This window comes from Coregonus lavaretus (genome assembly GCF_964263955.1).
Source record: "Coregonus lavaretus genome assembly, chromosome: 22".
Taxonomy (NCBI): Eukaryota; Metazoa; Chordata; class Actinopteri; order Salmoniformes; family Salmonidae; genus Coregonus; species Coregonus lavaretus.
In genome coordinates this window covers 34,131,421-34,151,734 of record NC_140009.1, presented here as the reverse complement: position 1 = coordinate 34,151,734, position 20,314 = coordinate 34,131,421, and the positions used below count along the sequence as shown (strand labels likewise).

At 41.0% G+C, this 20,314-nt stretch overlaps 1 protein-coding gene across 2 annotated transcripts in view; it reads right to left on the bottom strand.

Annotated features, from left to right (window-relative positions):
* The window catches only part of LOC311150232 (low-density lipoprotein receptor-related protein 1-like), a 142,383-nt gene extending 130,636 nt beyond the window's left edge, over positions 1–11,747 (bottom strand). For both annotated transcript variants that reach the window (XM_084187605.1, XM_084187606.1), the window contains exon 1: positions 11,565–11,747. In XM_084187605.1, coding sequence (XP_084043731.1) covers positions 11,565–11,661 — 97 coding nt within the window. In that variant the 5' untranslated portion in view covers positions 11,662–11,747. The remainder of the gene's footprint in view (positions 1–11,564) is intronic.
* Positions 11,748–20,314: the final 8,567 nt, after the last annotated feature.

The window sequence follows — 20,314 nt, the reverse complement described above, 5'->3', positions numbered from 1 at the left end:
TGATGAATAAACAAGTTGTGGGTGTGTCGAGGCTTGGCCCCTCACTGGCCAATCAGAACGTGCTACATGGCGAAATATGTGGTTGCTTCAAGTTGTGTATTTACAGTCTTTTATGTATTGCCTTGGAATCAACTCCAAATCCAATGTTAGTCCATTATAGTTTGTTAGTCCATTATAAACAGCTTACAGAAACAAAATGTAGACTATCCCATCTTTACTAAATATGTTAACTTGAACCTGTTTGTGGTCCACATTGTTCTAAGTAATTGCATGGCTTCAATGTGGCACATGTAGCCTACATCATGGAGGGGGTTTTATGCACCTCCAAAGCATGGCTAAAATAATGTGGGCCTGCCTACAATACATAGATAAAAAGGGAATGTCAGCTCACTGTTTTGCTCCTCTCAAACTTGATATTTGAATAAAGCTTTGGTTATTAAGATTTATTTCCAAGCCGTCTCACTAACTTTATCGACGGTTTTACTTGATTACTGCGCAGGACAAAAAGAAAAGCTGCCTTCATTGAAAGAAAAGGAGGCTATGCTTGGATTTTAGTCAAATAAAACAAAATGGGGAAAAAACATCAGTGTTTTAGGTTTCTAAATACTAAGAATACAGGTACATTCGAAGTGTGCGTCACAGCTGGATAGGCTGCGTTTCCGCGGTCAAAATTAGGGCTAAAACCAGCTTTTGGTTGGTCTTAAATATCCCCACCAGCGCTGCCTGAAATTAGCCCTTTGGGTCATGTTTTAAGGACACACCTCATATATTTCCACCCCTCCCATCTGAGCGCACGCATGCAGATGTTAGACAGATAAATGGCCGAACCTGGCGTGAGGGCTGTAAAATGCCAGTGCACCAGTTTTTACATGACGAAATTGCAAACTAACGTGCGTTTGACACTAGCGCCGCCTTAACGCCAGCCGAAAATAGAGCCAATCACAGAGTTCCATTGTTACCTCATTTGAATATTCTACTCCATAAACGTGACAGTTGGTTTCAGGTAGCTCTGATTGTGTGAACACAGGCTAAGCTAGCCCAATGCCAGACTTAGCCTTGGGCTAAGGATAGCCCAGGGCTAAGAACAATGCAGTGTGAAAAGGCCTATCGTTTCAATAACCTAAAGAGAAATCCAAGGCATCTTCCTTGTTCTCCCTTCTAGATAAACACCCACACGTTCCCCCCATTTTGTTCAATAAACCAATCTGCTCCATTCAGGGTCTTATGGGAGCAAAATACAGAAAACACCAATTACAACACACCCCTGCTATTCACCATCAACAAACACTCTTTCATCTGCGAGCCTGACGCCTTCGTACAGGGAGAACCACACTGAACCATTCATGCTAAATCTGCAATGTGTCCCCAATGGCACCCTATTTCCCTATGGGGCCTGGTCTATTATATAGGGAGTAGGATGCCATTGGGGACGTAACCTGCCTCTAGCCTCCAGTCTGTGCTCAGGCTGAATCTACAATACAGGAAGCGGGAGGATAGAAAAAGGGATTTTATACAGTCATTTTCAAGGTTCCCGCTATCGTCGCATTATTATTTCACTAATAATTATGTATAGGTTAAACCTGCATTGTCTCCTAATAGGGAGTATTAGTAGACAAAACCACCATAACCCTGCATTTATTACATTATACTCAAAGGCTAAACTGCTGCCTTGTGAAAACATGGAGACCTGTTTGCATCTTAATTCCAAAAGGCACTGCTCCATTTCCCCCACTTTACATACTTAAGACCGCATTATACATTGCTTTTTCTCAAATCTCATTACAGAGAAAAATTATTTCATAGAATTGTGTGCCACCTGAGTGCTATAGCTGACTAAATAAACGCTTCAGCTGTGTTAGGCCAGGCAGCGTCACAATCAATGGCCATTCCCATGTGACAGGCTAGCCAGGTAGATATATCCTGGTCCCAGATCTGTTTGTGATCTTGACAACTCCATTGCAGTCATTGTCAAGCCAAACATGACAATTCCATAAAGAGTTAGGAAAAGAGCAGAAACAGACTGACACCCAGGCTAAGGTAGAAAGTCTAAAAAGAGTAATGTATAATCTATGATCTGTTGAATGTGTGGAGGACACAGGATGTTCTAGAATGTTCCTGGCAGATGTTTCCAGTGCAGTTTCTGAGTGTTAAGGTTAGAACCAGGTCCCAGGTTCTGGAATTCACCCTCTCTCTTTTACCTCCTGACCCACAGAAAAGGTCCAAAGAAAATTACCCCTGATGATCATAGGGGGTCATTTTCTTAGGACCCTTTATTCTTATATTTTGTACTACAAAACATAGAAAATTACTGGGTACTCGACACTAGTATAGTCCTGGAGATAATGAATAGGATTTTAAAAAGTGGTGAAGTGTCCCTTTAAAAGGGTCAGGTAAACAGTGTCAGCCTCTCTCTTCACCTCCTGACCCATCTCCACAGCTGACCAATAGTTGGCTGAGTTCAGCTCAGCCGTACCTTTGTTGTGGTCATGTAAGTCTGCTCAGTATCATAGGGGCGTAGAAATGTACTTGGAAGCAAGAGTAGAAGATTTGTGGGAGCTAGATCTGTAGGAGGTAACATGTGCACAGTATCTCTTATGGTAACATACATCAGTGGCAGTCGTTGCCGTTTAAGATGAGGACATTTTTTTTTCTTCATGAGCATGGCCTTATTTCTATTAGAGCATATTGGATGACTGTCATTCATATTCCATTCACCCAGTTCAATGTAACAGCGATAGGTTTAGGCTACTTCATGATCCCTTTAACCACCATGAGGTTGCTACAACCTAGCCTATGAATGAAAGTTTACAATTTAGGTACGAGAGAAAATTTGAGGTGACAGACAGTGACACATGGACAGACAGTGACATTTAATACAGCCTTGCACACTCTTGACTGTATCTAGCTGATCTAGGGTGTAATCATTAGTCCAACAGTTGTAAACAAGAGTTTCTATTGAACAAATTCAGGTATGTTTATCCCCGTTTCGTTCAGTGTGCTTCCGTTTAAGAAAAGTTTTTCAACAGAATTGGCAGAATGAATACACCCCTGATCATGCGTAAACACAGTTCACTTTCATAGCAGCCATGTTGTATTCCTTCTCGTATCTCCCCTCCTCTCACCTTTTCCCTTCGTATGTGACCAGGCGAAAAAACCTTTTCAAGCTAAACCATATCATAACCGCTAAACACAGCCTAGATCGTTGTCACCATATTAGCTAAAGTAACTTCATAGTCCACATAGCTAATAGAACTAATGCGTTAGTAAACACTCTACAATCATGCAGTAACGTTGCAGTCAGTAAGCAGTTTAGCACTTACACCGGCGGGTCCCAGTGGCAATAAATTAGCCAAACCAAAAGCTTACCTTGACTTTGAAGAGTTCCAGTGTTGTGTTGGATAGTCATAACCAGCTAGCTAACATAGCATCCTTCTGTTTGAGCAGGGTGTTTGAGTAGGCTAAACTAGTTAGCTGCATTTGCTAGCTAAGTGAAACTGAAAGTAAAAAATAAAACAATTCAATATTAGGAAGGTGCTCCTAATGTTTTGTACACTTAGTCATGAGTCATGCGTTTTCATCGAGTGGGGTTAAAATGATCCTGAACCTATATTTGTAGGAGGCAGAGGCAACATGTGTATCTATTCCTGTAACACATATGAGTCATATGAGGGTCAGTTGCTCTGTGTTATTCATCACTTCTAAGCAGAGCGGTGGTGAAATGATCCAGAACCTTGCTGAGGAGAACATTACACGACACACCATCTTAACCCTTAATTCCATATTAGTTCATACATTGTAAAGGTATTACATTTGTTAATATATTTTTTGCTAATTTTACAGCATTCACATGCATGTGATCACCAGGTCACCCCACGTTTCTGGTTTGGCATCTTTTAGAGGATCATGACTCATCAAAGATCAACAAAGCTGATATACTATCCAGATAGTTGTTTAAATGTGCAACTAAGGAAAAATAAACTATCTAGCTAGGAAAGGATAGTCCAGGAACAGAACAGACCAGGGGATGGCCTTGCCCTCTGACCTTGGCCTGTCCAATCCCCTCCTCAATCCCTAAATCATGCTGCGGACAGCCAGCGGAGCCCAGTGGTGATCCGGATGAATCCACGTGTTTCAGCTCAAGTGGCTGACCCTGCCCTCTCTCACTCACACTCATCCCCTCCCTCCTCTTCCCCGGCCTCTAACATAGCAGCATCCACTCACAAACACACTCACTCATCCCTTCCCTACCCAAGTCTTGCCTTCGCTTTGCTTTGCTTCTGGACATCTGTGACATTGGTCATGGTGCTAGCAGCACGAGATCAGGTTCCTGTATTGTACTGTACGGCCCACTGTTTCCCAACATTTCCCCATCACTGGTCATACTGTACATAGTGTTACCCAAACGTCAAGGGGGATTGATTCATGCTGGTAAAGTAAGTTTTGTTTTTCAGAAATCAGATGCTGTACTGTCCTGCTCTGTCCAATGTTTCCCAACATTTCCCATCACTGGTGAAAGAGTCAGAAAGGTTGGGAAACAAAGTAAATAATGTTACTCAGACGTCATGGGGAGGAAGGTCTATACTTCAGCTGGATTGATTCCTGCTGGTAACGTTTGTTTTGTTTTTCTCCTCTGTGTGAGTGAGGAGTCAATGAGGAGTCAGTTCCTCCCCCATAGTCACATCACATACACTGTGGATTAATGGTCTCACTCTGTCCAGATGTTTCCCAGAACTTGAAGGTGGGAGGCTAGGGCCCGGGAGAGCAGACCTATGCTCGCTCACACTGAGTTCTTTAACATAACCTCAAACATTTTCCTTACCAGGACACTTCAAAAGGTGACTATTAGAGGAAAATGAAGAAAAAGGAGCCCCCTTATTGCCCCTTTTTTGTTAGCTGAAACGTGTCTGGAATCTTTCATTCCTTAAAGGCCCAGCGCAGTCAAAATTCAGATTTTCCTGTATTTTAAATTGTACAACAGCTGTAACACTGTAAAAGTGTGAAAGTATTTGATCAGTGTTATTTCCTGATAGTGGTTTCAACCAGCAACTATCTACACAGGACCTTCTAATCAGCAGGTTTGCATGGGCAGGAGTTTCGGCTTTCCATGGGGACATCACCATGCAGTAAATTAGTTAATCGACCAATAACAAAGAGTTCCAAACCGCTCTGCCAATAACAGCTAGTTTTCCGTTTTCCCCTCCCCACTCAGACCACACCCAGACAGTCCTAGCAAAATTCTTGCTTGAGAAATAGTTTTTTGCTAAAAAGCTATTTTTGCCCATTTTAATGGTCATTCTCTTTCTTTGATGTACATACAAGTTAAGCATGTTATTATATGCTTTGTGAATTGTCAATCAAGCATAATTGTTACCTTCTGTTATGGATTACAACTTAAAAGCCCAGTGCAGTCAAAAACGTGAAAATCCTGTGTTTTCTACATACAGTACAAGTCAAAGGTTTGGACACACCTACTCATTGTAGAATAATAGTGAAGACATCAAAACTATGAAATAACACATAAGGTATCATGTAGTAACTAAAAAAACGTTTTTTTAGATTCTTTAAAGTAGCCACCCTTTGCCTTGATGACAGTTTTGCACATTCTTGGCATTCCGACAACCAGCTTCACCTGGAATGCTTTTCCAACAATCTTGAAGGAGTTCCGACAAATGGTGAGCACTTGTTGGCTGCTTTTCCTTCACTCTGTGGTCCAACTCATCCCAAACCATCTCAGTTGGGTTGAGGTCGGGTGATTGTGGAGGCCAGGTCATCTGATGCAGCACTCCATCACTCTCCTTCTTGGTTAAACAGCCCTTACAAAAACAAATGATAGTCCCACTAAGCCCAAACCAGATGGGATGCTGGTTAAGTGTGCTGGTTAAGTGTGCCTTGAATTCTAAATAAATAACTGACAGTGTCACCAGCAAAACACCATCACACCTCCTCCTCCATGCTTCACGGTGGAAAATAAACATGCGGAGATCATCTGTTCACCTACTCGGTGTCTCACAAAGACACAGCAGTTTGAACCAAAAATCTCAAATTTGGACTCATCAGACCAAAGGACAGATTACCACCGGTCTAATGTCCATTGCTCGTGTTTCTTGGCCCAAGCAAGTCTCTTCTTCTTATTGGTGTCCTTTAGTAGTGGTTTCTTTGCAGCAATTCGACCATGAAGGCCTGATTCACATAGTCCCCTCTGAACAGTTGATGTTGAGATGTGTCTGTTACTTGAACTGTGTGAAGCATTTATTTGGGCTGCAATTTCTGAGGCTGGTAACTCTAATGAACTTATCCTCTGCAGCAGAGGTAGCTCTGGATCTTCCATTCCTGTGGCGGTCCTCATGAGAGCCAGTTTCATCATAGTGCTTGATGGTTTTTGCGACTGCACTTGAAGAAACGTTCAAAGTTCTTGAATATTCTGGATTGACTGACCATCATGTCTTACCATAATATGGACTTGGTCTTTTACCAAATAGGGCTATCTTCTGTATACCACCCCTACCTTGTCACAACACAACCGATTGGCTCAAATGCATTAAGAAGGAAATAAATTCCACAAATTAACTTTTAACAAGGCACACCTGTTAATTGAAATGCATTCCATGTGACTACCTCATGAAGCTTGTTGAGAGAATGCCAAGAGTCTGCAAAGCTGTCATCAAGGCAAAGGATGGCTACTTTCAAGAATCTCAAATATAAAATATATTTTGATCTGTTGAACACTTTTTGGGTTACTACATGATTCCATATGTGTTATTTCATAGTTTTGATGTCTTCACTATTATTCTACAATGTAGAAAATAGTAAAAATAAAGAAATGAGTAGGTGTGTCCAAACTTTTGACTGGTACTGTATATACATGTCCACATTATGAGGTTGGAATAGTACTGTGAAAATTGTGATAATGCCTTAGTGAAAGAGCTGTTTGAAAAGGCCACCTGAAATTTCAGCCTGGTTTGGTGGGATGGAGTTTTGGCCTGCCTGGTGTCATCACCAGGTGGTAAATGAGTTAATAGACCAATAAGAAAGAGTTCAAAACAACTTTGTCAACACCAGCTAGTTTTCAGTTGTTCCCCTCCCCACTCCCAGACTGTCTTGAGAAATTGCTCTTTGCTAAGAAGCTATTTGTTTCTTTTTGACCATTTTAATTGAAAATATTCACAGTAAGGTACTTAATTGTAACCCAGAAATGATCTGATATTGAGATAAAAATGGACCTTTAACAATATGGACTGTATGGAGTATAAAGTTGAATGGGAACCTACTACAATCCTTAGTTTCACAAACAAAATTAGCAGATGTAGACCAACTGTTATTCAAATCAGCTGGGACCTTCAATCGCTTGGAATGCCCTGGAAACCCAACACTTTATTTATGCATGTCACAAAATAATTTGCGGTATTTTTGCAAAGTTGTTTAGTGGGTTGACTAGTCAAAGTGCATTTTATAACTCTTGTTGTGCTGGCTCAGTACTGCAATATTGAGTAACACGAGGTTTTACCCCATAACAATTAAAGTATTTTAGGTTCATTTTCAGTTCTGAATGAAAGTTAAAAAGACGTTATTTACAGACTTATTTTTTGGTAATTGATCCTATGGCCAAATTTCAACTGCACATACATTCACAATGAAGTATGCATTATATCACAATACATTTTTTAATCAAACTGTCAGGTGGATGGAATATCTTGGCAAAGGAGAAATGCTCACTAACAGGGATTTAAACAAATTTGCGGCCAAAATTGTAGAGAAATAAGCTATTTGTGCAAATGAAAAATGTCTGGGATCTTTTATTGCAGCACATGAAACATGGGACCAACATTTTATATGTTGCGTTTATATTTTTGTTCAGTGTAGGAAAGAGGAGCCAACTGAAGATTGCAGCATATAATATTTATTCATGATCCCCTCTGTCACTTGCAATTATATTAGCTTTTTAGCGCAAAAAGGAATACTCACACACAATACTCAGTATTCGAATACTAACATCCGTTCGGATATTCATAACGATGCACATCCCTATTCCAGTCCAGACCAAAAAAATAAACGTCCGTGGCCGGTCCAGACCGCACCAAAAAAGATGTCCAGCCCGGACAGGACCAAAAAAAGACATTGGCGTCGGTCTGTGCTTAGTGAGTTCATTCCTTTTAATTCAAGTTAACCATGCCAGTGACACTACAAATGATGGGTCTACTTGACACTTTGTATTGCCAAGACATTGCCAGATGTTCCAAATCATTAGCTACAATGTTGCAATGTTCTAGCTCTGCAAGTGCATGGTCACATTGTCGCTCTAGACAGATTCATTGTTGCAAGGATGCACTTTAGAATGTAGCCAGTCATTACTCTCAAACTAGAAATGAGTCCCATGCAGGCCTGAGAAGCACATGAGACCGTTAGGATGGCAATACATTGCTCAATTATTTAATTCAGTTCTCTATAGGCTACCTGACTGTCATCAATGTGAGCATTTGTTGTGATTAATGTTGTTTTTTCTCAAGACATTCTAATATTCACTGCATGTCGGAACAAGTCCCGACAATAGCCTACCTAGCTATAAAGATTATAAATGAAAAACCACAACATAGTTGTTTTTACCGCATGCAGCTCAAAACAAACATGAAAATGTGTATTTCAACAAAAGGATTCATTTGAACTATACCTGCTAAGGTGTAGCCTGGTCACTGCTAAAATCCTTAGTTTACAGCAGCCTGGTCTCATAGAGTAGACGTAACATAGTAAAAGTAAATCTGGGACACTGTAATTTGTATGATATGTTATGTTTGATACGGTTACATAAGACAGAAGTTTACTTAACCCTTTGACACGTACCAACACACAGGTGTGATTATTCTTCAGTGGTCCCTGCAGCAAACACTCAAACCGTTGTGATTAGAACTCTTATTTATAACGTCCAATTTCGATTGATGCAACAGTCAGCGTTTGAGCTGGCCACACTGTTTTTTTTCACAGAAACATTTTGCACAAACACAGTCCTTACAACATTATGTCCTGAATGTGACCAGTTTATTTTTGGATACAATGTTCAGACATTCACAGCAGTAGCGACAGCATAGCACAATCATCCAAACCGGAAAATGTGGGCTACATTAGTCCTCGCGCTAACTGAGGAAATATTGACTTAACACAAGCGGTCATATTTAGCTAACTCTCGGCTGACAGAAACCATAATATGAATTAGCTAATAGCAATTACTATTTACAATTCATCACATCACGTGTGAGCTCTTCATTTATCTAAATAATTTAGTAAAACACTTTCTAAAAATCAAAAGTAATACGACGATGGGTAGTTTGTGCACGCCGCCATGTTTGTTTTTCCGTGTCAACCAAAGATAAGAAGAGGAGACAAGATGAGTTTGGTCTGCTGTAATATGCATGTTGAAGGGGCTGTGTCGTCTCCCATCATTCCATTCCCTTCATTCACTTCCGGAAGTTTACTAGAAAGATGAGTGAACAATCCCTTCACCTCATTTTTTAAAATAACATCTTTGGTCTGACAAACGTTTACGTGACACCCAGAACGCATTGTATAATGTTAACAAACATGGCGCCACACGTCGCTGGCAAATAGCTTAGCATTAGCTCATCATAATCAGTACAACATTCCAAAAAATATTTTGCACACATCATATGTGTCCATTACAATATATGCAAGAATTGGAATGTATGACTTGTCACCAGTACTTGAAAACGCGTGAATAAAACAGTAAATACATTATGCTACATACATACATACGATATGCTACAGTAGAAACAACAACACGGTATACAGAAAATAAGGCACTTACTTTGATAGGAATGCACACGTCCAAAGTTATTATTTGTAAGGAAAACAACAATGAAGGCAATGCAAGCGCCAAATAGAAAATGTGCCAGGGGGAAGAAGTTTCTGCAAGACTGCGCAAATGTCTGCATCCTTGATCTGGGGAAACACTGGGGAAGTGCTTGGGCTCTCGTCGAAGAGAGAAGTTTGTCCAGCTCAGTAAAGCCTCAAATATAAAATTGTCCGCAACAGTGAAATGGGCTACTTCTATGTAAATTAATGAGGCGGAACACGCCTCAAATAAAACCAGTTAGAAAATAATTTGAAATTGACAAGTTGAAACATAGCCTATAGATAATTAGCAGGCAGCGTGTCTTGGTTTGAGGGCAGCGCGGGTTAACATTTTGGAACAGTGAGTGCACTCTAACATCACGCGCACAAACAAACTCAAGCTGGGGCGACCGTTAAAGATATTTGAAACTCACGTTAAAAGGTTAAGGCAAAAACAAAAGGAGGGTGGTTGGTCGGGGTGGATCGGTGGGCGTATAACAGTTGTGTGTTCGAATCTCATCACAGACAACTTTAGCAACTACTTACTACTTTTTAGCTACTTCGCAACTATTTGCATGTTAGCTAACCCTTCCCCTAACCTTAACCCCTAGCCTAGCTAACATTATCGAGCTAGCTAACGTTAGAGTTAGCCACCTAGCTACCGTTAATCACAACAAATTGGAATTCGTAACATATCATACGTTTTTCAAATTCGTAACATATTGTATGTTTTGCAAATTCGTAACATTTAATGAATTGCAATGCGTAACATACCATACCAATTGTAATTCGTAACATATCATACGAAATGGATGATGGACATTCACAAATTAATACATATCTTACTAAATGTTATCTCGGATTTACGTACAGAATTATACGAAATGCTCTGAGAGCAGTTTGCAGCCAGCCCTACAGCCATAGATTCTGAACCATAAACGATCACACATAGATGGCTACCGTTTAAACCTGCAAATTATACAAATGTAAGGGATTCTACGGCAGAGAAATCGGTGCAAAGCATAGGCATATTGATCGGGTCCGTGTAGCCTACTCGAATCAAGGTAAAGTGTTCTGCTGTGTCAGTCTAGCCTCCCTAGAACAGGGGAAAAGCAGGCCTTTCATTGATGTGCTGTGATACCGTAGCTTTTGTCTACCTGCTGAATAACCTTACAACATTGAACGACCACCTTCTTCATGAGCATGACAACAACAGAACAAGAACAAAGGGCATATTAATTTTGAAACATTCGTGGGGCTACATCTGGGAATGGAGTAAAACAGAGTAGCAGGCTGCACAACACTGAAGTCAATGTAGCCATGTATCGCTTTGAATCCCCTTTGATTAAAGCAAACAAAATTAAGCCATATGAAACTCAACATCTGTTGAAGACAGTTGTTTTGTCATGTCAACAACACCCTAAAGGAAGCATGTATGCTAGGCTACAGCAGGTGGTTAAGAAATGAGCAATTGACAGAAGGTGGGCAGGCTAAATAGCCTTTAGGCTGTCACACAAACATGGCACCTAGGATGATTAGTTTAACTAGAAGGAATAGCCTACTGCTCATATCGATCACATCGAGTCTGAAGCCCATTGGTGTTATGAAGGCAAATAGGCTAGCCTACTGTGTGGTGAATAGGCCTACACTGCATAGGCCCTATATTGCTAAGTGGACATGCAGTTTCACAAAGCAATAGGCTAGAACACTAGAATGTCACTTACCATCAATAGCTCCTGTAGGAGACAGGATCTCCAAACTGTATAGAAATCCCACGAAGAACAACCTCATTGCTAACACCTTTGCAATGCCCGATGGCATTGCTTCTGTATAAAATAATGGATAGAAAGTTGGATAGAATTCTAAAATCAAAGAATCTATTCAAACACCTCATCCGAACCCCCGAATGGTCCGGTGCGATTGTCCGTTCTCTTTACGCCCTGCAACCACGTACTACGAATAGCAAAGGTAGCTTCACAGTCAGCGGTATGGATAAAAATGCAGAAACAGAAAAAAAGGCTTGCTACAGCCTAGTGAAGCTAGGGGTTGTGCTCACGCACAGTCATGTATATTTCTTATACATACATTATCAGCATGCACGATCCATATAAGCCCACGCACTATTTTTCAAAGGAAAATCTATTGTGAACACAATGTGGCTTCAACATTCCTCTAGAAATGTCCAACTAGTTCTCAAGCTCCTCAGTTCTCCGTCACTGCAGTATTGTTGAAAATATCCCATGCCATGAACTAAAAACAAAAAACTAAAAGCGCCTTTTTATCTGGGAGCTCCACTGCCTCTGTTGCTGGTGGTCACAACACGTTGAATGGATGGTGACTCTGAAGCACCAACACACACAGCCCTCCGGAACCAGTAGATGACGTCACCAATTCAATTCCTTATGGAAATTGGGAAAACTACCCTGCAAGATCCCTCTGCGCAAGCGTTTTCTCCCCATCTCCAACGCTTTTCAGAGCATGAAACTGGTGCCCCTACACCAGCCATGTTGGCGCAAGGATAGTTGTGCTCTGCAGTTTCAATTTGATAGACAGAAAATAATAGTAGGCCTATACTTGCAAACAAGTGGACACTCTCAGACGTGTCTATCGTTAAAGTAACAGGTCAGAAATATTTTAACACATATAAAATACAAAATTAAGAATGTCACCTGGGTCTTGCAACACTGTAAAAGTTTTCCCCTTAGCTTTGTGCACGCACACACAGCAATGTAAAGTAACTAATTAAAAATACTTTGAAGTCGTTTTGGGGGGTATTTGTACTTTACTATTTATTTTTTCACAACTTTTACTTTTACTCCACTATATTCCTAAATAAAATATACTAAACAAAAATATAAATGCAACATGCAACAGTTTCAAAGATTTGACTGAGTTACAGTTCATATAAGGAATTTTAAATTAATTAATTAGGCCCTAATCTATGGATTTCAAATGTCTGGGCAAGGGCACAGCAATAGGTGGGCCTGGGGAGCCAGACCCAGCCAATCAGAATGAGTATTTCCCCACAAAAGGGCTTTATTACAGACAGAAATAGTCATTGTCGTCGGCAACAGGTCTGGTGGACATTCCTGCAGTCAGCATGCCAATTGCACACTCCTTCAAAACTTGAGACATCTGTGGCATTGTGTTGTGTGACAAAACTGCACATTTTAGAGTGTCCTTTTATTGTCCCCAGCACAAGGTGTACCTGTGTAATTATCATGCTTTTTAATCAGCTTCTTGATATGCCACAACTGTCAGGTGGATGGATTATCTTGGTAAAGGAGAAATGCTGACTAACAGGGATGTAAACAAATTTGTGCACAACATTTTTGTGCGTATGGAACATTTCTGGGATTTTTATTTCAGCTCATGAAACATGGGACCAACACTTTACATGTTGTGTTTATACTTTTGTTCAGTGTATGTCATTTTACTCCCATACATTTTCCCTGACACCCAAAAGTACATTTCGAATGCTCAGGCAGGACAGCGATATGGTTCAATTCACACACCTATCAATATAACATGTCATCCCTACTGCTGCTGATCTGGCGGACTCACTAAACACAAAAATTGTGTTTGTAAATTATATCTTAGTGTTGGAGTGTGCCCTTGGCTGTCTGTAAATTTAAAAAACAAGAACATTGTGCTGTCCGGTTAGCTTAATATAAGGAATTTGATGTATACCATTTACTTTTACTCAAGTATAAAAATGTAGTACCTTTTCCACCAAATGCACATAAGTGCATTTCAATACAGATACGGTACCTTTACACTTTTACTGAAATAGTATTTTACTGGGTGACTTCCATTTTTACTTGAGTTTACTTTTTCCACCACTGACACACATCTGCTCTAAAGGTTATACACAATCTTCAGTATTGATAATTGTGCATGGTAGAGCTCTCCAGAATCATAACCTTAGGCTACTATGTTACCATACTGACAGATGAGATGCATCCCGGCCAGGGTTGGAGAGTAGAATGATGTGCTATTTTCAAAACAGGTCGTTGAATTTTCTATTCTATGACATCCCACTCAGAAAACATTTCTGACTCGGACACACACCAGCGCATTTCTCAGGAGAGAACCCCCTCTAGTGGTAGATGAAGGACATGGCAGATAATTTAGAGTGAGCGCCAGTCGTTCATCTCAATAGTGCAACAATAACTTTAAGCTATGCAATTCATATGCATAAAATAGTCGATAAATTAGTCGATAAAATATCCAAAACATTTGCATTGACTTCAGACAAAGGAGCCAAAGTTAATGAAGACCCATAACCAAACTACAGCACTCTTCTCAAATGTACTCTGGACTCTGACATAAAATCGGACATCATGATCAAATCATTTCTGATACATGGATTCCCATCCATCTATGAATGTCAGCTGACTTCACAGTGCTGTATAATACAAATCTAAATGTTCTTCCCAAAGCAGCAGAGTTGTATTCTGGCTCTGTTTCCAAGGATGTGTCCCAAATGCTTTAAGGTCCTTGGCATGCACATCACTGTGGACCTGAAATGGTCCCACCACACCGACTCCATGGGGAAGAATATCGCCTCTAAAACCTCAGGCGGCTGAAGAAATTTGGCATAGCCCCTAAGACCCTCACAAACTTCTACAGATGCACCAAACTTCTACAGATGCACCATTGAGAGCATTCTGTCGTGCTGCATCACCGCCTGGAAGGCAACTGCACCGCCCGCAACCGAATGGCTCTCCAGAGGATGGTGCGGTCAGCCAAACGCTTCACCGGGGGCACGCTACCTGCCCTTCATGACATTCACAGCAGTCGGTGACAAATAAATGCCTAGAAGATCATCAAGGACCTCAGCCACCCGAGTCACGATCTATTCACTCTGCTACCATCTAGCAGACAGAGACAGTACAGGTGCATCAAAGCCGGGACCGAGAGACCGAGAAACAGCTTCTATCTCCAGGCCATCAGACGCTGAACAGCCATCGAGACATCTCCTGTAGTAAGAGACAATGATAGACTCACTCACACAAAACACACACACAAGCTCACACACACTCACACCTCATACACACGCAGACTCCTGTACTCACATATACACTCACACACATGCATACGCCCATACTCACAAACACACGCACGTTCACACACACACACACACACACACACACACATATATAAACGCAACATGTAAAGTGTCGGTCCCATGTTTCATGAGCTCAAATAAAAGATCCCAGAAATGTTCCATACGCATTTCAAATATCCATGGCCTGCATACTCACCAGAAATGTCACCAATTGAGCATGTTTGTTATGCTCTGGATCGTTGTGTACGACAGCGTGTTCCAGTTCCCGCCAATATCCAGCAACTTCACACAGCCATTGAAGAGGATTTGGACAACATTCCACAGTCCACAATCAATAGCCTGATCAACTCCATGCGAAGGAGATATGTCGCGCTGCATGAGGCAAATGGTGGTCACAGCAGATACTGACTGGTTTTCTGATCCAAGATATCTGTGACCAACAGATGCATATCTGTATTCCCAGTCAAGTGAAATCCATAGATTAGGGCCTAATTAATTTATTTCAATTGACTGATTTCCTTATATGAACTGTAACTCAGTAAAATCTTTGAAATTGTTGCATGTTATGTTTATATTTTTGTTCAGTGTAATGTATCTACTACTGTACATTGCATTTTGTTACAACATTTTCAAGTTTCTTTATATTATGGATTCTTAGCATACAGTGAGCTCCAAAAGTATTATGACAGTGACACATTTTTGTTGCTTTGGCTTGGTATGCCAGAACTTTGGTACAATGACTATGAGGCAGACTGTCAGCTTTAATTTGAGGGTATTCATCCATTTTGGGTATTCATCCATATTGGCTGAACCGTTTAGAAATTACAGCACTTTACATAGTCCCCCCATTTTACGGATAATCCTGAATGAATCGTGAATAATGATAAGTGAGAAAGTTACAGATGCACAAATATCATACCAACAAGACATGCTAACCTCTCACCACTACAATAACAGGGGACATTAGCATTTTTGGGAGGGTATGATATTTGTGCGTCTGTAACTTTCTCACTCATTATTATTCGCGATTAATTCAGGATTATCCGTAATCATGGTAACATCCACATGAATGTAGAAGTGTTTAGAAACATATTATATTCTTATTTACAATACAATTGACTCCTAAATGAGACAATACATGATCTACCATTCATTTCCATTGGGCACAAAATAATCTGAAACACAACCAAAACCAACAGCAAATGCACCCAACCAATTTGTTGAGTCACAAGCTTGATGTAGTCATTGCAAGCTATGAATATGGGACCAAATACTAAACTTTTTGTCCCAATATTTTTGGTCCCCTAAAATGGGGGGACTACAGTTGAAGTCGGAAGTTTACATATACTTAGGTTGGAGTTATTAAAACTCATTTTTCAACCACTCCACAAATTTCTTGTTAACAAACTATAGTTTTGGCAAGTCGGTTAGGACATCTACTTTGTGCATAACACAAGTAATTTTTCCAACAATTGTTTACAGACATATTATTTCACTTATAATTCACTGTATCACAATTCCAGTGGGTCAGAAGTTTACATACACTAAGTTGACTGTACCTTTAAACAGCTTGGAAAATGCCAGAAAATGATGTCAGGCTTTAGAAGCTTCTGATAGGCTAATTGACATCATTTGAGTCAATTGAAGGTGTACCTGTGGATGTATTTCAAGGCCTATCTTCAAACTCAGTGCCTCTTTGCTTGACATCATGGGAAAATCAAAAGAAATCAGCCAAGACCTCATAAAAAAAATGTAGACCTCCACAAGTCTGGTTCATCCTTGGGAGCAATTTCCAAACGCCTGAAGGTACCACGTTCAACTGTACAAACAATAATACACAAGTATAAACACCATGGGACCACGCAGCCATCATACTGCTTAGGAAGGAGACGCGTTCTGTCTCCTAGAGATTAACGTATTTTGGTGCGAAAAGTGCAAATCAATCCCAGAACAACAGCAAAGGATCTTGTGAAGATGCTGGAGGAAACAGGTACAAAAGTATCTATAGCCATAGTAAAACAAGTCCTATATCGACATAACCTGAAAGGCCGTTCAGCAAGGAAGAAGCCACTGCTCCAAAACCGCCATAAAAAAGCCAGACTATGGTTTGCAACTGCACATGGGGACAAAGATCTTACTTTTTGGAGAAATGTCCTCTGGTCTGATGAAACAAAAATAGAACTGTTTGGCCATAATGACCATCGATATATTTGGAGGAAAAAGGGGTATGCTTGCAAGCCGAAGAACACCATCCCAACTGTGAAGCACAGGGGTGGCAGCATCATGCTGTGGGGGTGCTTTCCTGCAGGAGGGACTGGTGCACTTCACAAAATAGATGGCATCATGAGGAAGGAAAATTATGTGGATATATTGAAGCAACATCTCAAGACATCAGTCAGGAAGTTAAAGCTTGGTCGCAAATGGGTCTTCCAAATAGACAATGACCCCAAGCATACTTCCAAAATTGTGGAAAAATGGCTTAAGGACAACAAAGTCAAGGTATTGGAGTGGCCATCACAAAGCCCTGACCTCAATCCTATAGAAAATGTGTGGGCAGAACTGAAAAAGCGTGTGCGAGCAAGGAGGCCTACAAACCTGACTCAGTTACACCAGCTCTGTCAGGAAGAATGGACCAAAATTCACCCAACTTATTGTGGGAAGCTTGTGGAAGGCTACCCGAAATGTTTGACCCAAGTTCAACAATTTAAAGGCAATGCTACCAAATACTAATTGAGTGTATGTTAACTTCTGACCCACTGGGAATGTGATGAAAGAAATAAAAGCTGAAATAAATCATTCTCTCTACTATTATTCTGAAATTTCACATTCTTCCAATAAAGTGGTGATCCTAACTGACCTAAGACAGGGAATTTTTACTAGAATGTCAGGAATTGTGAAAAACTGAGTTTAAATGTATTTGGCTAAGGTGTCTGTAAACTTCCGACTTCAACTGTATGTACAAAAAGTGCTGTAATTTCGAGACGGTTCACCCAATATGGATGAGAATACCCTCAAAATAAAGTGGACAGTCTGCACTTTAACCTCACAGTCATTGTATCATTTCAAATCCAAAGTGCTGGAGTACAGAGACAAAACAACAAAAAATGTGTCACTGTCTCAATACTCACTGTAGCTCACCGTAATACAGTATATCTACTGCTGTACATATCATTCTAAGTATACACTACATGACCAAAGGTATGTGGACACCTGCTCGTCAAACATCTCATCCCAAAATCATGGGCATTAATATGGAGTTGGTCCCCCCTTTGCCACTCTTCTGGGAAGGCTTTCCACTCATGTTGGAACATTGCTGCGGGGGACTTGCTTCCATTCAGCCACAAGAGCATTAGTGAGGTCGGGCACTGATGTTGGGCGATTAGGCCTGGCTCATAGTCGGCGTTCCAATTCATCCCAAAGGTGTTCGATGGGGTTGAGGTCAGGGCTCTGTGCAGGCCAGTCAAGTTCTTCCACACCGATCTCGCTTTGTGCACGGGGTCATTGTCATGCTGAAACAGGAAAGGGCCTTCCCCAAATTGTTGCCACAAAGTTGGAAGCACAGAATAGTCTAGAATGTCATTGTATGCTATAGTATTAAGATTTCCCTTCACTGGAACTAAGGGGCCTAGCCCTAACCTTGAAAAACAGCCCCAGACCATTTTTCCTCCTCCACCAAACTTTACAGTTGGCACTATGTATTGGGCAGGTAGCGTTCTCCTGGCATCCGCCAAACCCAGATTTGTCCGTCGGACTTCCAGATGGTGAAGCGTGATTCATCATTCCAGAAAACGCGTTTCCACTGCTCCAGAGTCCAATGGCGGCAAGCTTTACACCACTCCAGCCGACGCTTGGCATTGAGCATGGTGATCTTAGGCTTGTGTGCGGCTGCTCGGCCATGGAAACCCATTTCATGAAGCTCCCGACGAACAATTATTGTGCTGACGTTGCTTCCAGAGGCAGTTTGGAACTTGGTAGTGAGTGTTGCAACCGAGGAAAGACAATTTTTACGCGCTTCAGCACTCAGCGGTCCCGTTCTGTGAGCTTCTGTGGCCTACCACTTTGTGGCTGAGCCGTTGTTGCTCCTAGACATTTCCACTTCACAATAACAGCACTTACAGTTGACTGGGGCAGCTCTAGCAGGGCAGAAATTTGACGAACTGACTTGTTGGAAAGGTGGCATCCTATGACGGTGCCACGTTGAAAGTCACTGAGCTCTTCAGTACGGGCCTTTCTACTGCCAATGTTTAACTATGGAGATTGCATGGCTATGTGCTCTATTTTATACACCTGTCAGCAACGGTGTGGCTGAAATAGCCGAATCCACTAATTTGAAGGGGTGTCCACATACTTTGTATATTTTGGTGTATATATGCATAGATTGCGTTTGAATGTGTTTTATGGATTGTCAACCGGATTCGTTCTGACATTCGTGATTTCTTGTTTTTATTATTATTAATATTGTTTGTGTACATTTTTGCTACACTGTTAGGAGCTAATAATACAAGCATTTCGCTGCAGATTCGCTATAACATCTGATAACTGTGTATGCGAACAATAAACTTTGATTTGATTTGAAATAACAATCTATTCCCTATATAGTGCACTCCCTATGGGCCCTGGTCAAAAGCAATGCACTACATAGGGAATAGGATGGCAGTTGGGAAGCAGACAAGGCTTAAGGCAGTAGAGGAAGTTGGTTTCCATCTGGTGTAGTGAGACAATGAGACTGTCTATGTCCCCCTCAGAGAGAGAGTAAGAGATCTGAGGCTGGCTAAAATAACTAGCCATAACAGAAATAGATTGTGGGATTTAGTGGGGCCCACTATACTGTGCCTGTGGTCATTACTGAACTCTATCTCTCTCTTTCAGTCTCTCTTCCAGGCTCTTTCTCAGTCTAGTTTGAAGACTGATACTCTAAGAATCTGAGTGATTGAGTTGAAAATAAAATTATAACTGCTCTAACCTCCTACAAAATATACTATATAATGAGTATGACTATCCCAGCCACTCAAAACAGCCTTTGAAATTCTAGGAAGGCAGTGGATTTGAATCTAAAGCACGTAGACGGTGTCTAAACATGTAGATGTAGCAAACTTCAGCCCATTCATAATCCATTATCATGGACTTAGAAAGCATAGAGGGATTTGCCGTGGTTTCCAAGGCCTGGAGCGAGAGGGGAAGTCAGAATCCAGAGATCCTGTCTAGATCCCCCTCTGAGAGAATGTCTATGTCCCAAATGGCACCCTATTCCCTATATAGGGCACTAGTTTTGTCAAAAGTAGTGTACTATATAGGGAATAGGGAGCCATTTGGAAGGGAGACAATATAAGGCTGGCTCCTACTGTTAGGCGGAGGGATTTGGAGGGAATCTCTATGTCTGGGTTCACTGTATCCCTTTCCAGT